Below are 18944 nucleotides of genomic sequence, written 5' to 3' on the forward strand. Positions count from 1 at the left end.
AAATATACATACGTTTCTTCGGAAGAATTAGAGTCAATGGTCATAGATTTTAATAGCATGAAATTCACCTTTTATTTGTACCGGCATGCTATGTGAATTCCTTGCTTTATATTTTGTACAAGTTTATGTAACACATTTCACTCATATGAGTTTATAGAATGGGGATAAAAAAACTATACATCAATAGGGAATAATCAGGAGCTCATTCTTTCGAATGGATTTTTTTAAACAAACCATTTAGCTCAATGTTAATTTTCAAAACTCGGCATTTTTGCTGTCGCCAGGGGAGATTACTGCGTAGGAAAAGTTTGAAAGTTTGAAAGTTTATTTCATAAATCAAGGCATGTTACATGCATGTGATTTAAACATAAAACTGACATACAACTACAGAGGTTTACAAACATAAAGGATATTGTTATAGTACCGTGTAACCTTCATCTATTTGAGCGGAAGTTGATATCAATCGGAACACCTCGGCCTGTATCTATCTCGGAGATGGCCGAGTTGTTATGATTGAGTTGGTATTAAAAATCAAAATTTTCAAAATGATAAGCTGAGCTATTATGATTTAAGTATTCATTATCAATTGAAGTGTAAAATTTTATAAAATATACTAAACTTCATATTATATCATGCAACGTGGAAACTATTGAAAGCATTGTTCTGCAATTTATGAACTAGTCCCTTAGTTGGAATAAAAGTAATATCAAATATAGTCGGCGCCCTTCTTGAAAGCTGGCAAAACATGTCATTTTACATCTGATTTCAGGAAAAACCAAGAGCAAAAATACAAACTGTATCGTTTATGAACATTAAGTCATTTTTTATATATGTGTATGTTATCAGCAAGCACTTCTCTTTGAAATGATTCCAAATTTGCATTGGATCACAAGGAATCAAAATTTAACATAGTGGTTGATTGAGCTTTCAGATAAGTACCTGGTTTCCCTAAGGTCATGGTTAGATGTGTTGTTAAAGCTGCACTCTCACAGATAAAACGTTTTATAAACCTTTTTTTATTTTTTGTCTTTGAATGGGCCATTTTTTGCGTAAATATCTAAAAGCCAGTGATATAAGACTGCTTACAAAAGATCAGATCGCAGTTTTTTTCATATTTCCGTTCATAAATTAATGTTTAATGGCTAAAAGCTTTATTTACGCTTCAAGAAGAATGCATAAAACATCAATTTTTGAACATAAATGAGCCGCATTGCGCGATTTTGGGCCTTCGGACATAATTTTTACAAATGAAATAATCATTAATAAAATATGCCAAAAATAATGATTTTTTCTATGTATATCAATTTCTTCTAAACTTCTTTCTTTCAAAGGTTTGTCATTGGTGCATCTTTTTATCGACGAGTTATGGCCGTTGGTTGACTCATGTTTCCATAGCAACCATGGATTTCGTCCCGACTTATTTGGACTGCACTCATAGTCTGTGTTTAAATCGGCACGATGTATTAAAATACGAAAACGAATCATCATTTCTTTCTAAATTTATGTTCCTTATAGAAACTGTGTTAATAAAATAATTTAAATTATAAACTAGTTGCAATATTGATACGTTAATTTTGCACGTCATTTGAATAATGTTCTTTCGTAACGACGTCATGTGAATGACGTCAAATTTAGTATTCAAAACGCGCTTATATGGTCTCACTTGTAAACAACACGTATCTTACACAATTTAAGTGATATCAGAATGAAATTTTCAGAATTACTTCCTGAAATGTCATTTAATTCAAATACCTTAAAACATTTTAATAGCAAATATATATTTCCGCAGGCCCAAAATCGCGCGATGCGGCTAAAATATGAAAACCTACAATCTGGAGTTTTGTAAGCAGACTTATATCGCTGGTTTCCATGCATTTTCGCAAAAAAATGGCTCGTTCAAAGACAAAAAAAATTGTCAATATGTTTAATCTGTAAGAATGCAGCTTTAAGACATCCGATGTACAAATAAGCTTGTAATGTTATCGGGTCATTGGCGGTGATTGTCAAAACGGTCAGTCTTTGAGAGTGCAGCTTTAAACTGGAGAACTGAAATTTGATGCCAGGTGACCTCCAATTACTTTGATATCATTTGAAAGCGTATGACTTGCTGATATGTGTAAAATGACCTAAAATACATTACAAATATAGTTATTGCAATTTATATTTCTGCTCTTCATCTGATATCGATCGTAAAATAATCTATTTTACAATCGTTATATGCCAAATTAGATTGTTTCTAATATTTGTTTAGATACGAGTTTTGCATACTCTTTCTCTGTTCATATAACCCATTCAAATTTTGCTAAAGTAGTACGTGGTCACTAGGCACCTAAATATACATCGGACACTTTAAAGTGACACTCGTATTTAAAATCAATACATACACATGTATAACAAACATATATTTTGCTTGATTAACATTTTACTACTTACTAAATAATGCATTTATGAAAAATAAATATAACTGACAGCATGAATGTAACCGTGTATTCAATAGCTGAAAACGCACAAATATTAAATGACTGGTGGGTCCTAAAAGATTTATGGTAATCAACTATCGTCTCATAAGGTAGATATACTCTGTTTTCTGCACCGTTCTTTCAAATTAAACACGGTACCTTTCATAAGAACCATTGTTTTCTATATTCATTTATCCTTTACGGTAAAATAAAAAATGTATCAATTGTGGTTCACATCTAATCTGGGAGAGTGCATCTTTAAGGTCCATTATATCAAAATCTAATAATGAGTAAAATGTGTGTGTTTGTGTGAGAATGTGTGTGTGTTTGTGTGTGTGCGTGCGTGCGTGCGTGCGTGCGTGTCTGCGTGCGTGCCTGCGTGCGTGCGAGCGTACGCGTGCGTGTGAGCGTAAGTATGAGTGTGCGTGCGTGTGTGCGTGCGTGCGTGTGTGTGTGCGTGTGTGCATGCGTGCGTGTGTGTGTGTGCGTGTGTGCGTGCGTGCGTGCGTGCGTGTGTGTGTGTGCGTGTGTGTGTGCGTGTGTGCGTGCGTGCGTGTGTGTGTGTGCGTGTGTGTGTGCGTGTGTGCGCGTGTGTGTGTGTGCGTGCTTGTGTGCGTGCGTGCGTGTGTGCGTGCGTATGTATGTGCGTGTGTTTTAATGTGCATATTCTATGACAGATTTTTTTTTAAAAGTGTAAAAACATCTTCGATTTTAGATAACTTATGATGTTATGTGGTAAAATAAGTTGAGTCTGAGATTGAGATACGTATTGTTTTTTTTTTTATATTAGGGCCAGAAACCTCTTGACTATTTAAAGTACCCTGTGTAAAGCACCGATACTTAGGATGCAACTGACCTGGATGTAAACGAGTAATTAAAACCCCAAATCACACAGTACCACCCTTTTAATGTCAGTGCGAGGCAATAGAGCTACTGGTACTTAATTGTAACGTGTTGGTATAACGTGGCCAGGATTGAACCCGAGACCGTCCGCGTCGGAAGTGAAGGCTCAATTTCTAGTCTATTTAGTCCAATAAGTATATACACAATATGACGGTGCTGTTATCCTTTTGTCGTAAGAAAGCTTAGTCTAGAAAGTTACCGTAGCTGCACTTTCACAGATTTACCGTTTTTTCCAACTTTTTTATTTTTTGTCTTGGAATTAGCAATTTTTTGCGTAAATATCTGCAAACAAGTGATAAAAGACTGCTGACAAAAGATCAGATCGCAGATTTTCATATTTCCATTCCAAATTTAATGTTTTATGGCTTCACCCCCCCCCCCCTTTCAAATACCACTTTTCTACCAAAATTATTTCATTTTCAAAACCTGCACTGTTGCCATCTGTAAAAAAGAGTGTGTTATGGTTTTATCATTTTGTTATGATTAACAAAACGTCCAATCAGAAAAGGTTAAAATATGGCACGCAAAGTGTTAGGTTAGTTTAACTATCCAATTTGAAAATCAAAGCATCGTTTTAAATCCCCAACAATACGGTGTCAAAATATTGTGTTCATACATGCATGTTCCATGGTCATTCGTAACAATATTTATGTCGAGATCTTTGCGAAATGTTAAAACAAAACTCGTACACAGGACGAAACATTATTTGGTGGTCACTTGTTAGGCTATATCGCATTTCAAAATAAAAAAATAAATATGATAAGGTCAGAGATCACTTAAATTTCCTGAATATTCTAAAGTTCATTGACCTATTTGCACGCGAAATAACACTGATTTGTAGTGTTTCAGGTTACCCAACACCATATAGAGGAGGAAAGTACCACTCGTAAACTAATCATTAAACAACATAAGAAACAAATCATGTTCCCACTCAGAAAACATACTGGTTTAACGTATCAGTATGTATTCGATAAGGTGGCTACATCCAGTGTATTGGTTCAAATAAAACAATGTGGTGAAAATGTTTAGAATTAGAAGATTTTTATAGGTTATTAAACACAAATCAATCTGAACATTTACGAATACTAGCTTATTATGTTTACCATCTCCTTCTGAACATTAATGGTTAAGGGGAAGTAATCATGAATTTTATTACACTTTGCTTGTACCGATTAATTACCCTGACACAACTCATGCCTTTCTTGTATGTTATGTATTTGGGGCCAGTGGCCTTCAATTACTCAATTAACTGTTGACTTGTTTATCAAGTTTTTTTTTTAAATGACAAACCATTTAGCTTCAAAACCCATAAAATTGGAAAGCAGCCAATGGTCTGGGATGGAATGACCGTGGTTTGAATTACTCTCATGTATTATAAACAGTGTGTATACCACATGATGAATTGCGTCATAAATGCTACGTCGGAAGGCAATATTTCGCTTTGATTAAAGATTTTAAACAAAGATAACTTTTCTAATGTTTTACCATTTGAAAGGAAATATAGCGCAGTCTATGCCGCTTACGGAGCTCCGCCTTCGGTCTTTTACCAAATCGAATCCAGTTACCCACCGACGTTGTGCCAAAGTTGGGTTATCGTCACACATTCGAACCCCGTTGGCTCGAATTCGCTTGGCTAGAACTCATCGCTTGCTCGAACTATATGTTAAGGACCGATTTATTTTGACTGAACCTAAGCGTTGATGTTTGGCTCGAATTTTCCGAGGCTCGAGGTATTCTCTGTGATTTCGAGTCAACGGTGTTCGACCGTATTTAATTTTGGGTGAATATCATACTGCCGAAGGTATCGCTTTGCACCATTATAAGCCCCATGCGTTGGGTCAACGGTGTCTAGATTAGCATCATGAGATTTGGCCAACGTCGGGTAATGATATCGGGCCAACGTAATTTCGTAAGTATGGTAAACTCCTGTTTGAAAACAAATAAACAACAAGTTGGGAAAAAATGATCGTCAATCAGTTAAAAAAAGCACGATCGTAAAACAGTTTTGTACCGAAAAGACACTCAATGGAGGTTTCTAAACGTCAATTTCGGCACTTCAAAGAATGTCGTTTGACACCGCCTCGTTCTTGCAGGTGTTCTTCAGAAGCTAGTTCCACGTGATACGTGAAAGTATAGAACAAATCGCTGACGGTGGCAGACGGGTTGTCTTTGATGTGTAAAGTCAAATGATAGGCTAGAGATGTTACAGACGATTCGAAATTCCAATGGTGGTATTATGGCGGGGCAAAAACCACGATCAGTCAAAGCTTCAATCATACGATGAAACCTGCAGGGACAAGCCCAGTAGCCGATAATTCAATAATAAACACTGTTAAGGGTCACGAGGATATGGTTCAAACGACAATGAGCTAGATACACACATATATACACCACATACACAATTACAAACACCTAAAACAAACAAACTAGACCCTCACCACGTCCCATAATGCTTGCTCTTAGTTTATATAAATGACGATTATAAGAAATCGTATGCGTGGCAAACCATCGGTGCAATGTAATGTATAATGTGTTGTCAGATTGCACAGGTTAAGACATCTTGAAGAAAGTACCGTTTTGCAACACGATTTCTTTGTGGTGTATCCGTGGTCTAGTGCCTACAAACTTGAATGTCAATCTAGGGGTTGCAGGTCCGATTCCCAACCGCACCACTAAGCAAATACTAATCGTCCTCTAGGAGGGACGTTAAATGGGGTTCCCGTGTGACAGTGCTATACACTTGTGTACGTTAAACAACGAGGTTAGCTAAGGTTACATTCTGTATGTGCACTATGCTCTAAAAATATGACTAAACATATAATCGGGGCACTCGCTAAATGGGCTTTGCCCGAGTGCGAGTATAAATAAACTCTTATCATCACACTAATAATTACTATGTGAAAAACTACAGAAAAAAGCTCAATGGCCAAAAGTTTACACATAAACCCCGTTTAATGGCATAGGGTAAACACATATAGACATAGAGCACAAAAAAAAATCACAAACATGGAACAACAACACAAAAATCCTCAAACAACACAATGCATATACACTATATAAATAACTAGGTATGTTTATCAAGGATTGTTAGGTACCGCCTTGAAACTGTCAGTATAATGTAAATTTACTGGGGGTTTAAACCAGTTTGTGTGCACAACCTCACTCTTATACCAACGATCCCGAATAAACTAATAACATAAATGGTTAAACTTAAATTTCCAGGTGTTTCTGAAACATAATTACGCCCTTTTAGTTCTAACTCTGCGATAAACTGTTATTGTACCAGTTGAGCATATAGGCAAACACTTTAAAACATAGAAAACTTTCAAATAAACGTAGACGGCGACCACCACCTGTTGCAATAATTACATAATAGTATGTTACCATATGGATTTTCTGTTTTAAATAATGAGTTTCGATGAGTATAGGCCTGAAATGGAAAATACACGTAGACGTTTGTAATGGCGAGGAAAAGTAAATTCACGTGCAGTGTATTTAATCTGAAACTAGGACACTTTATTGTGCTAGTGATAATGACACTTGCTTGTGTTTATATAAATTGGAATAATTTCATAGATCTTGAGCCTGATACAAGTTCGGAGCGAAACTTAGATATTCCAAACAGAAAACTGTCGTTCCAGACAGGCGGACATGTCTTTAAGGACTACACGTTTTTATCTCGAAAACGACATTCAGAATTCACCACGAACTTACATTTTACCTTCAGTAAGTTTATTTTGTAATATGAAATATTGCTGATTAAGATTTGAAAGTAAGTAAATAGAAATACTAATTTTCCATGTGAAATGAAATGTTTTAAGCCCAAACACTAGATTTGTTCGGGCGTCATGATAACGAATTGTGAGATCCGGCGAGGATATTGATTCAAGAAAGAATTTTACAGCAGTTTTATATTAAGTTCATCAATTTAATGATAAATAATTTAGTTATAACTACATCAATTACATTTGTGTTGTCCTTCAGGCGAAGATGCAAACACAGTGTGTGGTTCCTCCAGTGAATTGTCGTCAGGCCTTTATTCGAACTTGTCTCTGCTGAGTCACAACATACACACAAACGAACTGCATGTGTTGATCCGTTTGTATGACGTCACAGGATGACCGAGAAGTCGCGGGGGAGATGTGGTTACAGTGCGGGCACTTAAGCTTCCATCTAGTGGTTCGATGGCGACCAAAACAGAAGAGCCTGTTGCGGTCGTTGCTGGTACAGTGACCGACAACGGAGATGGCACGTACGTCGCCACTGTAAAGGTGTTTTGGTCGGGACCTACGGAGATTCGTGCCATAATTGCTTCTCAATACGCAAACTCCTGCAGGCGATTCTTGGCCATGGCGCTTTATGGGGATTCCGTGTATTCTTTGAAGAGCCCTCATGGTGTGTGGGTCATATTTCAGAAAAGAAATCTTGCAGAAAGTACACCTTGTTCTGCCGTGCCGAATGTTGTAGGCTATGATAAGATATGCAACCTAACAAAACACAATTTTAACATGACAGTTTATTGTGGGCAACCTAAAAGTCGACTACTCTCTTGCAGATCTCCTATAGTTTTATGGACAACTCGGAACATCGACGTACATAAAAAGAACGATTCCGGTGTAATATTTCGTCCAGTTGTGGCTGAACTTAATAACACATATGTTTTGAACATTTCCTCATCGTATTCAAACACCAGTAGATTCTTTGCGGGAGGGAAAAGTGTATATAACTTCGAACCAAAGCAAACTGAGTGCAATAACCGATCACCACTGTTATCATGGAATGAAACATACCCAACAGGACTAGGGTTAAACAAGGGCTGGAGGATGCTACAGTGCCACCACACGCAGGTCAGGGATACAGCCACCATCAGGCGCTGCTTCGCTGGAAAACGATTTTACGTCATGGGGGATTCCACTGTGAGGCAATATTTCGAAAATATCATATCAAAACTTAACTCCACAATACATATTCGTAAGAACTTTAACAGTTTATTATTCACTGATCCAAGACAGAATATGCATTTTGAATGGTCAATCCATTCTATGCCGTACCACTGCGGGGGAAGCATCGCCAAATGTGTTCCTTCTTCCATTGCTGGCAAACTTTGGGACATACTATACAAACGTTCAATGTCCATCGATGGGTCTGAGATAATCATTTTAATAACAATAAACGCACATCTCCAAAATTACCCTTTGGAAGTTTTGCGAAGCAGACTAAGAAGTATAGTTAAACCAATAACCATGTTGAAAGCAAAGTATCTGCTTTCAAAAGTACTTTTTAAAGGACCTCATCAGTGTTCACAAGATGATAAGTGGTTTGATGTCAGAATAGCCCTTATTTACCATGAAATAATTTATGAGGAATTAAACTCTATTCTAGACAAGGTTATATACACACATTTTCTATAAGTGTCGCGTATGGAAGCTGGATGCTTCATCCAAAAGACAAACAACTGGATGCTCAAATTGATCAATTTCTGGCATATGTATGCTGAGTAATATCTAAAACAATTATCCATTGTGTGATAAAAAATAATAATTTTATATTCAAATAATACAGGCTTCGGTATAAAGGATATTACCCCATTTCCAACCAGAATATGGTATGACCCCATTATTTACCTCTAGAATATTGTATTACACCATTTACCTTCATAAAATGGTATTACCCCATTTCCCTCCAGAATATGGTATTAACCATATCTCTCCAGCATATGGCATAACCCCATTATTTATCTCAAGAATATGGTATTACCCCATTATTTCCCCCCAAGCATATGGTATTGCCCCATTTCCACCCAGAATATTGTATCACCCCCATTTCTCTCCAGAATATGGTATTTTCACATTTCCCTCTATGATATGGTTTTGCCCCCATTTTTCTCCACAATATGGTATTTCTCCATTTCCCTTCAGAATTTGGTATTTCCCCGTTTCTCTCCATAATATGGTATTTACCATTTCTCTCCAAAATATGGTATTATCCCATTCCCCTCCATAATGTGGTATTATCCCATTTTCCTTCAGAATGTAGTATTACCCCATTTCCCTACAGCATAGGGCGTTTCCTCATTTCCCTCCAGAATATGGTATCACCCCATTTCTCTCCCGAATTTGGTATTACCCCATTACCCTCTAAAATGGAAATTTATAAAATAATCTTAAATAGTCATAACTCCACACTCTTCCAATCTTAAGGTTATACACTACTAAATGATTTCCGTATACATTCAATGCAAACTAACAACACTTCAAATTGTAGTTACGTATTTCATCTCAGAGATATTTATGATTTTTTTTCTGTCTGAGTGCAGGTATTGGACTGAATTTAAAATATGGAAAGGGCATCCTGAAAAACAGTCTGCTGTTGGAGATTTTATTAAAGCATACCTATTCGAATATAATACTAAGCTCAGGGCACAAGTCAATATGCCATGAATTATAAAAAAATACATGTATATTTATAAATGTATTTCATCACTCCTGACCGATACTGCTACAGCACCACCTTTATGGCCTAAATTGCATTCTCATTGAAAGTGTAATGTTTGGAAAAATAAAAGACACAACTTTTTTATTCTTTTTTATGACATACTCGGATACAAAGTGTATAGTGATTGGTTTAAACACTATTTGTCATCATTTTCAAGATATAAAGTTTAGCATAAGTAATATATTTATTGTGGTTATAGTACGTGAAAAAAAGACAAGCGATACATGTACAATTCAAAATAATCAACACATAAATAAGAAGAATACATTGAAACATATACTATGTTTCGCTATTGTCACTATTTTAAGCTGTTTATGCATAGTGCATAGTGATTATAAAGTGAAGAAATGAAATGGATATGATAATTCCATATGAGAATTAAACCACACGGCGTTGTCAGTTTTAACATTTCATTTCATTTATTTATTACATTGATATAGGCCACCGACCCAGAACAACATTATGTACACAATAATATACATACAAACATAGTGGTGAATGGTGAACATAGGAATTCAAATAAATTGTATAACATACAATAGAGTAAAATGGTAAACATAATGAAATTACTTTTAATATTTCTAGTTTTAGCATATTGTAAGCTTTATGAAAAAGATACATTTTAATAAACCCATGTACATCAATCAACAATTAAATGCGACGTTTTGTAAAGCAGTGCGAAATGTTGAGTAATATATAAATCAACATTCTTTAAAAATAATGTTTTAAATATCTGAAACGTATTCATATCAATTATTACATTTTTTATTGAGATGAAAATAAGACTCAAAAATAAATAGTAAATAAACACTAGATACATATTTTTCGAATTCAATCTTTATACATACGTCGCGGAAAGCTTAAATGCAGGTCCCTTTTTGTTGCATTTGTTTTGCTGTAGCACAGTGAGGGTTTGAGTCATAAGTAATAGTTGTATTTAACCTTTAATCTAGAAATATACAGACATTGTTGCCAATAACATTACTGTTTTTACTTGAAATATTGCATCGAAGAAGCAAAAAAAACAATTATAATTTAAAGGAAAACTTTGATCAAACACGCAATGTTCGTTAAGAGGAAAGGAAGTGTAAAAATACAAATGCGAATACTGCATAATCCTCATAAGTAATATCCCTTAATTACGAAATTGAAATTAATTTCAATATATAGGCTGCAAAATGTTACATTTACATACATAGACGTCAGCAAGGTATGCATAACAGTTTGATCAGTCTGTTCACTGAATTCTGTAGTCACGATGGGATAAAACATGAAAAGTAATTATCGAAAAAAGAAATTGAATACAATTGAGCTCATCAGTTTCATAGAGATAAAGAGATATCACGTTTTAAATATCTGAAACGTGTTCATATCAAATATTATATTCTTCATTGAGATGAAAATAGGACACCATTACTCAAAAATAAATTGTAAATAAACTCTAGATTTATATTTTTGCGATTCGAATTAATTCTTTAAACATACGTCGCGGCAAACTAAAATGCAGGTCCCGTTTGTTTCCATTGGTTTGATGTAGCCCAGTGAGTCATTAGTAATAGTTGTATTTAACATTCGACATAGAAATATACAGACATTGGCGTCAATAACAAGACTTCATTTTCATTTGGAGTATTGCATCGAAGTAGCAAAAAAAATTAAAGAAATTAAAGGAAAACTTTGAACAAACAAGCAATGTTCGCTAAGGGGATAGGAAGTGTAAAAGTACAAATGCGAATACTGCATAATCCTCATAAATAATAATCTTTAATTACGCCATTGAAATTTATTTCGAAATATAAGTTGCAAAACGTAACAGATGTCACATTTACACAACACACAGATGTCAGCAAGGTATGCATAGCAATTTGATCCGTTTGTTAAAAGAATTCTGTAGGCACAATGGGTTAAAACATAAAAGTAATTTAATATCTAAAAAAGAAATTGAATACTATTGAACTTATCAGTTCCATAGAGATAAAGAGATATCACTGTCGCAGAAATCGTTATTTAACAATCGTAATGCTAAAACGTTATTCCCACTAAACATTTACTATTGGTCCTCTAAATATCCTCTCTCGATGAAAGCTTCACTCATCCTGAGTAAAATATATAAACACTCTTTGCCTTACATTGCAAGTGTAATATTTGGAAGAATAAAAGACACAACTTCTGTTTTTATGACATACACTGATCGAGTTGTAGAGTGATTGGTTTAGGCACTATTTGTTTCAATAAATATTTTTTTCGAGATATTAAGTTTAAGCATGATTAATGTATTTATTGAGGTTATAGTACGTGTAAAAAGACAAGCGATACATTCACAATACAAAATAATCAAGACATAATTTAGAAGAAAACATGTTTCGCTGGTGTCGCTCTTTTAGCTGGTTATACAATTTGCATAGTGATTATAAAGTGAAGAAATGAAATGGATTTGAGAATAAATGTAACAAAATGTGAATCAACCACACGGCGAAATGTTGAATAATACATAAAACAAAATTCTTTAAAAGTCAAAAAATAATGTTTTAAATATCTGAAACGTATTCATATCAAATATTATATTTTTCATTGAGATGAAAATAGGACAACATTACTTAAAAATAAATAGTAAATTATCACTTAATGCATGTCATTTAGTATTTTTGCGAATGCGAATGTAAATTTAAACATAAGTCTCGGCAAGCTAAAAAAAAAGATCCCTTTTGATTCCATTGCTTTGCTGTAGCCCAATGAGTCATTAGTAATAGTTGTTTTTAATCTTCGACATAGAAATATATGGACATTTTTGTCAATAACAGAACTGCATTTTAATTTGGAGTATGACATCGAAGAAGCAAAAACAAAACTATAATTTTACATTTTACAAACACGCAATTTCGCTTTAGGGATACAAAGTGTAAAAATACAAAAGTGAAAAATGCATAATCCTCTTATCATTGAATTACGACATTGAAATTTATACCAATATTCTGGCTGCAAATCATTATAGATATCACATGCACACACATATACGTCAGAAATATATACACAACGGTTTGATCCGTCTGTTAAAGGAATTCTGTGGTTGAGATTGGTTAAAACATGAAAAATAATCATCAAAAATAAAATTTTGAATATAAACTGAACAGTTTCATAGAGAAGAAGAGATATTACTGTCGCGGTAATCGTTATTTAACAATCGTTATGCTAAAATGTTATGTACACTTAACATTTAGTATTGGTCTACTTAATATCCTCTCTCGATCAAGGCTTCACTTATCTTGGGTAAAACAATTACCGTTTTTTATCTCAGCCTCCATGCATACTTTATAGATACATGCTGCTACCTATCTAAGACTTCGTTTCCCAAATTGTAATCGGTGAATAGACACCATGTGCGAGTGCTTATTCAATTAGGACACTTTTTTCATTAATATAGTTTAGGATTTTTATGGATACATCGATGTTCGTTTTTAGAGGTTCACATACACAGCTTGATACCCTCATATCCTTTAAAAAAAATTATCTTAAAAACTCCTAAGAAAAGGACAAAGATCCATGTAGAGCTTAGTCCGAAATCAAGAAGGTCGTCGTTATTATGCACTTATTAACAGAGCCTTTACCATTGTTGTTACCCAATGATGAGACTCTCATGATAAGAGTTGTATAATGAATTCATAAGTAAAACATGTAGCTAACACACCACATTGAACACTTCAGCGTAAATATCATTTGTGCAGTAATTGCAATTCGGCAGATTTAATCACATTTAAGATTTATTTCTATTCCTCTGAAACAGTCGCTCTCGATCTATGTTCTTTTAACAGGTGAAAATATTTCCTTTTAGCCTTCCTGCAAATATAATTTGTTAATCTGTTATTGGTCAATAAAACTCAATTTAGATGGACACTGTGTTGCATTAATACGAAGGCTTGTTTTAATTTATCAAAAAGAGAGTTATGTTGCACTGTTGGAATACTCCGTTTTATGCGTTTAAGAAATCTTTATCTAAGAAGTACACCAGAAAATGTGTTAGATTTTATACCGTAGCGATACAAAGTGCCAAGTCCTCCTGCAAGTAGTTCATCGTTATCATGTAATGCCATCACAAACACTGTATCTGTTTCGTTAAGTTTGATAACAACTTCGCCGGAAACGCAGACAAATCCGGCATTTTCGTGAGAAAGTCCACTTGAAACCGTTTCACCTCTTGCCACAATTGCATAAAAAATGCTCTTCCCTTTGTATTGGCACAAATGCACGTTGAAAAGGTATGTTCCGTTTACGGGAGTTCTAAATATCCCGGATGCCTTGTCATACCCATCACCGTTGTTGTACATGACTTCACTAAACACCACAGTTTGGTTTACATAAAGCGTGTTGTCTACCATCCCTCGAGCTCTGAACAAAACGTCGGGTAAGGCAGTGGCTTGTTCTGCAAAAAGTCGTATTTGCATAATGAGTAATTATTTTGTAATAAGAAAGGATACTCTTCAAATTTAATGTTCGTATTTTGATGTACAAAAAGGTTTAAATGATAAACATAAAAAGTAATATTAACATCAATGTCTATAAACATTTTATGGGTTTAGTTGTTTTGCAATACTGTATGATGTTTATTGTGTTGTAACTTATTTAGATATACTTAAATAGGATGTTTATATTATCTCTCAATGTTTAGTTATAGATGTTACCTTTGTCAGTGTTTCTTAACTCCTCGAGACTTGCATTAAATCGGCTTTCATAGTTACGTATGGCATTTTCCGATTCTTCTTGCACTTGAATGACTTTGCTTTCAACAAAGGATTCCAAATTTTCTTTTATTTGCACCATTTTGTTCAGCTGTTCATCAATTCTCTTTTCCCAATTTTCATAATCTATTTCCATCCTAATCATTTTTTCCAACATTTGTTCATCGTATTCAAAACGTGAACTATATCGGGGCTCACTGCCGAACACACCAGAAAGAGTGCAAAATAAAACTATGTAATTACAAATTTTGTTCATTGTAAAGCTGTTCCAAAAATCTTATTTCTCAAATAAAACAAAATAACTTCAGTTTAATAGCATTTTAAACTTTCAAAATTATATTGTAAATCCAGTCTGGCGGTGTTAAATGGCACACAATGTGTCATGGGTAATTCATCTTGAATACGTCACATCTAAGGGCTGACCAAAAACTTTTTAATCCTATGATATGACGTAAATGATATATTATAACTTTGCCAGTTAGTTATTATAATCCTTATAATTTCTTAACTAAACACAAAAATCATCAAAAGGAACGATACAATGTTGTTTAGATATTATTGATAGCTCCCCTCTGAAGATCAGAAGAAGTATGTATATATATGCATGTCTAATCAGTAAAACTGTATATATCTCAAACGGACATCAACTGAATTTTTGAAAAAGTTGAAATGCTTGTTCTTCCCAACTCACATTAAAGTAGGTCAAAAGAAGAGATGTGACAAGTTAAGGCTCGTTTGACTATGGTGGTATATGGAAAAAAAACAAATACAACTACATGATTGTATCAATTGCTTTGTAGCCATATTCTTAAGTAATAAGTATACAGATATAGTACTTATGTGAAGAATAGTACGTTCATTTTGGTAGAGATATAATTCAGAGGAACAGCCTTTGAAAGTGTAAAAGGTCCACGCCCAATAGCACAATTCACTGAAAGCTAAATTAGGTTATCATCTACTCACATCACAATTGTTATGAAATTTAAAAAAAAAGTTCTTCTTAATCAGCCCTCATTTATTCAGACATATTTTCAGGGTATTTGCTTATCAACGCACCGTGAGAATGTTATACTTTCAAGAGTTTTCTGTCATAATATGGTCGCAGCTATGTCTCTGCAACTTATCTATCTATATCAGTGGTGATGTTTTCCATGATTCGGGATATGTTTACATGCAGTTCACGCGAAAGCTGTGGGAAAAGTCCAAAATGACAGGCAATGCATGACTTCTCATCAATCTTCCAAGAAAACCACTCACATTTCCGAAATAATAACAGTATTTATTAAGTTTCATACGTAACAGAATCGAACACAACAAGATTTTCGCGGTGTCAAGGCTTTTTTTTTAAATTTAACCCTATGTTTATTTTTATTTTTGGAATTGACAGTTCATGGCAACCCGTTTATTTTATTTATTTTATAAAACAAACATTACATACAATATATATATATAAGTATATATATCGAAGTGGAACAATATCATTTAACAATTTGAGGTAAATATTAAACATTATGAAAATGCCTTAACATTATATTGTAATTTTATTAAAAAATCGCTTAAAAACGTTTAGAAATGCTTTTATTGTTCAAGTGAGTTTGAAGAACTTTCAAATCATTATATAAATGGTACATTATATTTATCGGTTTGGATCTCCTTTCACAAAAAAATAGGTCTTATAGATGCAATAGGCAATCTGACTTAAAACAATGTTTACAATATTATACTCTTTTTGGTCGATTTTGTAACCTATTACTATATATCTTAAATTCTTAATTTCTTTCTGTATTCCGCATCTTTTAAAGATATCATGTATAGCATTCCAGAAAGTTGTCAAAAAGGACATTTAATTAAGAAGTGTTCGTAGTCATCTACTTCATTACAATAAATACATAAAGGGTAATTCTTCAATTTCCAAGTAAATAAATTTAAATTCGTTGCTACAAGATTATGCAATAACTTTATTTTAAATTGTTTGACTTTATAATCCACAATGGACTTATGAACAATATAATACCAAGAGTTCCAGCAAATATGCTCTTGCAACCGTCGATCCCAATAACCATGAATGTAAGGCTTTTCATAAAATTGCTTTATATAGATTTGATATATTTGCTTATTCGTCATATCTTTAAAAGGTTTACTTTGGATACTTATTAGTAATTTTGGATTGACGTTTGTTTTTGTAGATATATCCGATGTAAGAGTTTCTTTCTAAGTGTTAGAAATTGCTTGTTTTAAAATATTTACTTCTGCAATCCAGTTTTGTTTATTTTTATAGCTTATCAAGAATACAATTAGCGTCTAAGTTGCCCGAATTCGAAAGAATATCGTTTATGTATAGTGTGTTGGAATCAATCCAGCTCTTAAATAGAAGACTTGTTTTTTATGAGTTTATTACCCAATATTATTTCTTTTCTAATATTTAAGTAACTTTTGGGTGTTTTCGTTTGATTAACTGGAAGTTGCTTAAACTGAATCCATATTAATAACAAATGCTTATAGAACAATTTGATTTTGTTTGTTTTAATAGGTAAAGACTTAATGGAGTCTAAATTCATATGAAATATAAGAAAACACCTCGGCCGACATCGTTGCTAGGCTGCGAGAGCGAACGGTGTAAGCATATCGTTAAGGATGGAACTAAAGGGTCGCGTGCGTTTTTATATTTGTGTAAGGAAATACCTCAGTCAAAATTGATACAAAAATATTGGCGTTCGGGACAATTTGCAAAAATTGTAAAGTCCATGGCAAATAACTTTCATATAAAGCCCTTCATTTTTCTTTATTGCATTTCTGTATGCGTACTTTAGTAATATTATTATGACAAAATAGCAATACGTGATCGGAAATAGTGTTAGTCAGTGTATGAAGGTCTATCTTTCTAATGTAAAGGAGTTCAGCACGTTTGATTACTGGCTTTGCAAATTCGTGACGGTGAAAACGAATATTTATTGGAAACTTGGCCGTACCTGTAGGCTGGAAATCTATTTCAGCACATTCAAATAGAATACTGAGCTAATGCATCTTATCAGTTTTCAAAACAAACAAGATATCAAAGGTACTATTCAACTAGTGTCATAAGGTCGAAATACCGTGTTTTATGCTAGTTTCTTTCAAATTAAACTCGGTATCCTTCATAAGAACCATTATTTTCGGCATTTATTCATCCTTTTCGGAATATTAAAACAATATGATTAATTGTGGTAAATCTTATTTGGGAGTGAGAGTGCATCTTTAAGTAAAATAATGTTTCAATATGTACAATATATAGCTAACGGATATTCATCTAGGAAAAAAAGACTTTATTCCTGCTTAAGTTTGAAATGACTTGTTTGAAATGAATGAGCTTTTTAGTGTATTCGTCGCTTGAAATTATAAAAATCTCGCGATTCAAGTGAACTGTTTTCTATCGAGTATTCAATGACGAAATAGTTATGAGGGTTCTTTTTAATAACCGGATAGGTGTGACATCCGTTTAAAAGATTGAATAGATGCGAAGTTGTATACCCGAAAACGGATTTGAACTGTGTAAATACTTAATATTATATTATACTGAAAAAATTGTACCATTCAATGTTTCTTACAGAGCTTTAGATATGTTTTATCGAACAAAGCTAATTATGTTTACCAGCGACAAATTTTCGCCGTTGTGAAAATAAGAAGCAGCACTTACCAGTTGTATGACGTCAGCGATCCATCTTACATATTTGGTGAGGTCCAGACTGGCCATAATATTGAACCGCTGACGTCATAGAACTGTATTTTCATAAAATTACAGTGATATACGGAACGACCGACTTTATATATGCAAAGAAGTGACACATATGTGTAAGGTATAATATAAACATTATATGGAGCCACTGTGCATAAGTGCCAATTGCCCGATCAAATTACGAGCATGTGCGTACATCGGACTCCTGAACTCAAATGATGCATCTTTAAAAAAGGGCATCACGGAAAAGGTCAATTTTATGTACAATAAAGATTACGCACAAGCAAACAAGTTAACGGGAAAGAAATTCCAACTACATGGGTATAATACAATTTTAAAGAGATATATGTCTCAATGACGTCATCCATATGATAATACCCAATCAGATGCTACCATTAAATACCAAGACAATTAAAGTCCGACATCCTCGTCCGACTTTCAGGAGCTGACATTGTGCTGAAGCGTTTCTTATCATTCCAGTTGGGCAAAGAATCGGTCGGCAGTCCTCCTGTAATGAGTTAAAACACCTAGCTACCCCAAGTGCCTAATGTAGTGCTAAAATCGACCATTCGGATGCATTTTTCAAAGATATTGAATGTGTTTGCAGCATGAAGAAACAAAACAATTGGTAGAATTATGTTC

General features: G+C 34.0%; 1 protein-coding gene across 1 annotated transcript; it reads left to right on the forward strand.

Moving 5' to 3' along the window:
- Positions 1 to 6798: 6798 nt before the first annotated feature.
- LOC128240510 (NXPE family member 3-like) lies at positions 6799 to 8773 on the forward strand. The gene is made up of 2 exons (XM_052957164.1): positions 6799 to 7088; positions 7347 to 8773. Exon 2 carries the CDS (start codon positions 7547 to 7549, stop codon positions 8771 to 8773), a length of 1227 nt encoding a protein of 408 aa, XP_052813124.1. The 5' UTR covers positions 6799 to 7088; positions 7347 to 7546.
- Positions 8774 to 18944: the final 10171 nt, after the last annotated feature.

This window comes from Mya arenaria, chromosome 7, assembly GCF_026914265.1.
Source record: "Mya arenaria isolate MELC-2E11 chromosome 7, ASM2691426v1".
In the NCBI taxonomy this organism is placed as follows: domain Eukaryota; kingdom Metazoa; phylum Mollusca; class Bivalvia; order Myida; family Myidae; genus Mya; species Mya arenaria.

Excerpts from the sequence above, each read along its gene's own strand:
- LOC128240510 (XM_052957164.1), top strand. The coding sequence starts at position 7,547 with ATGGCGACCAAAACAGAAGAGCCTGTTGCGGTCGTTGCTGGTACAGTG.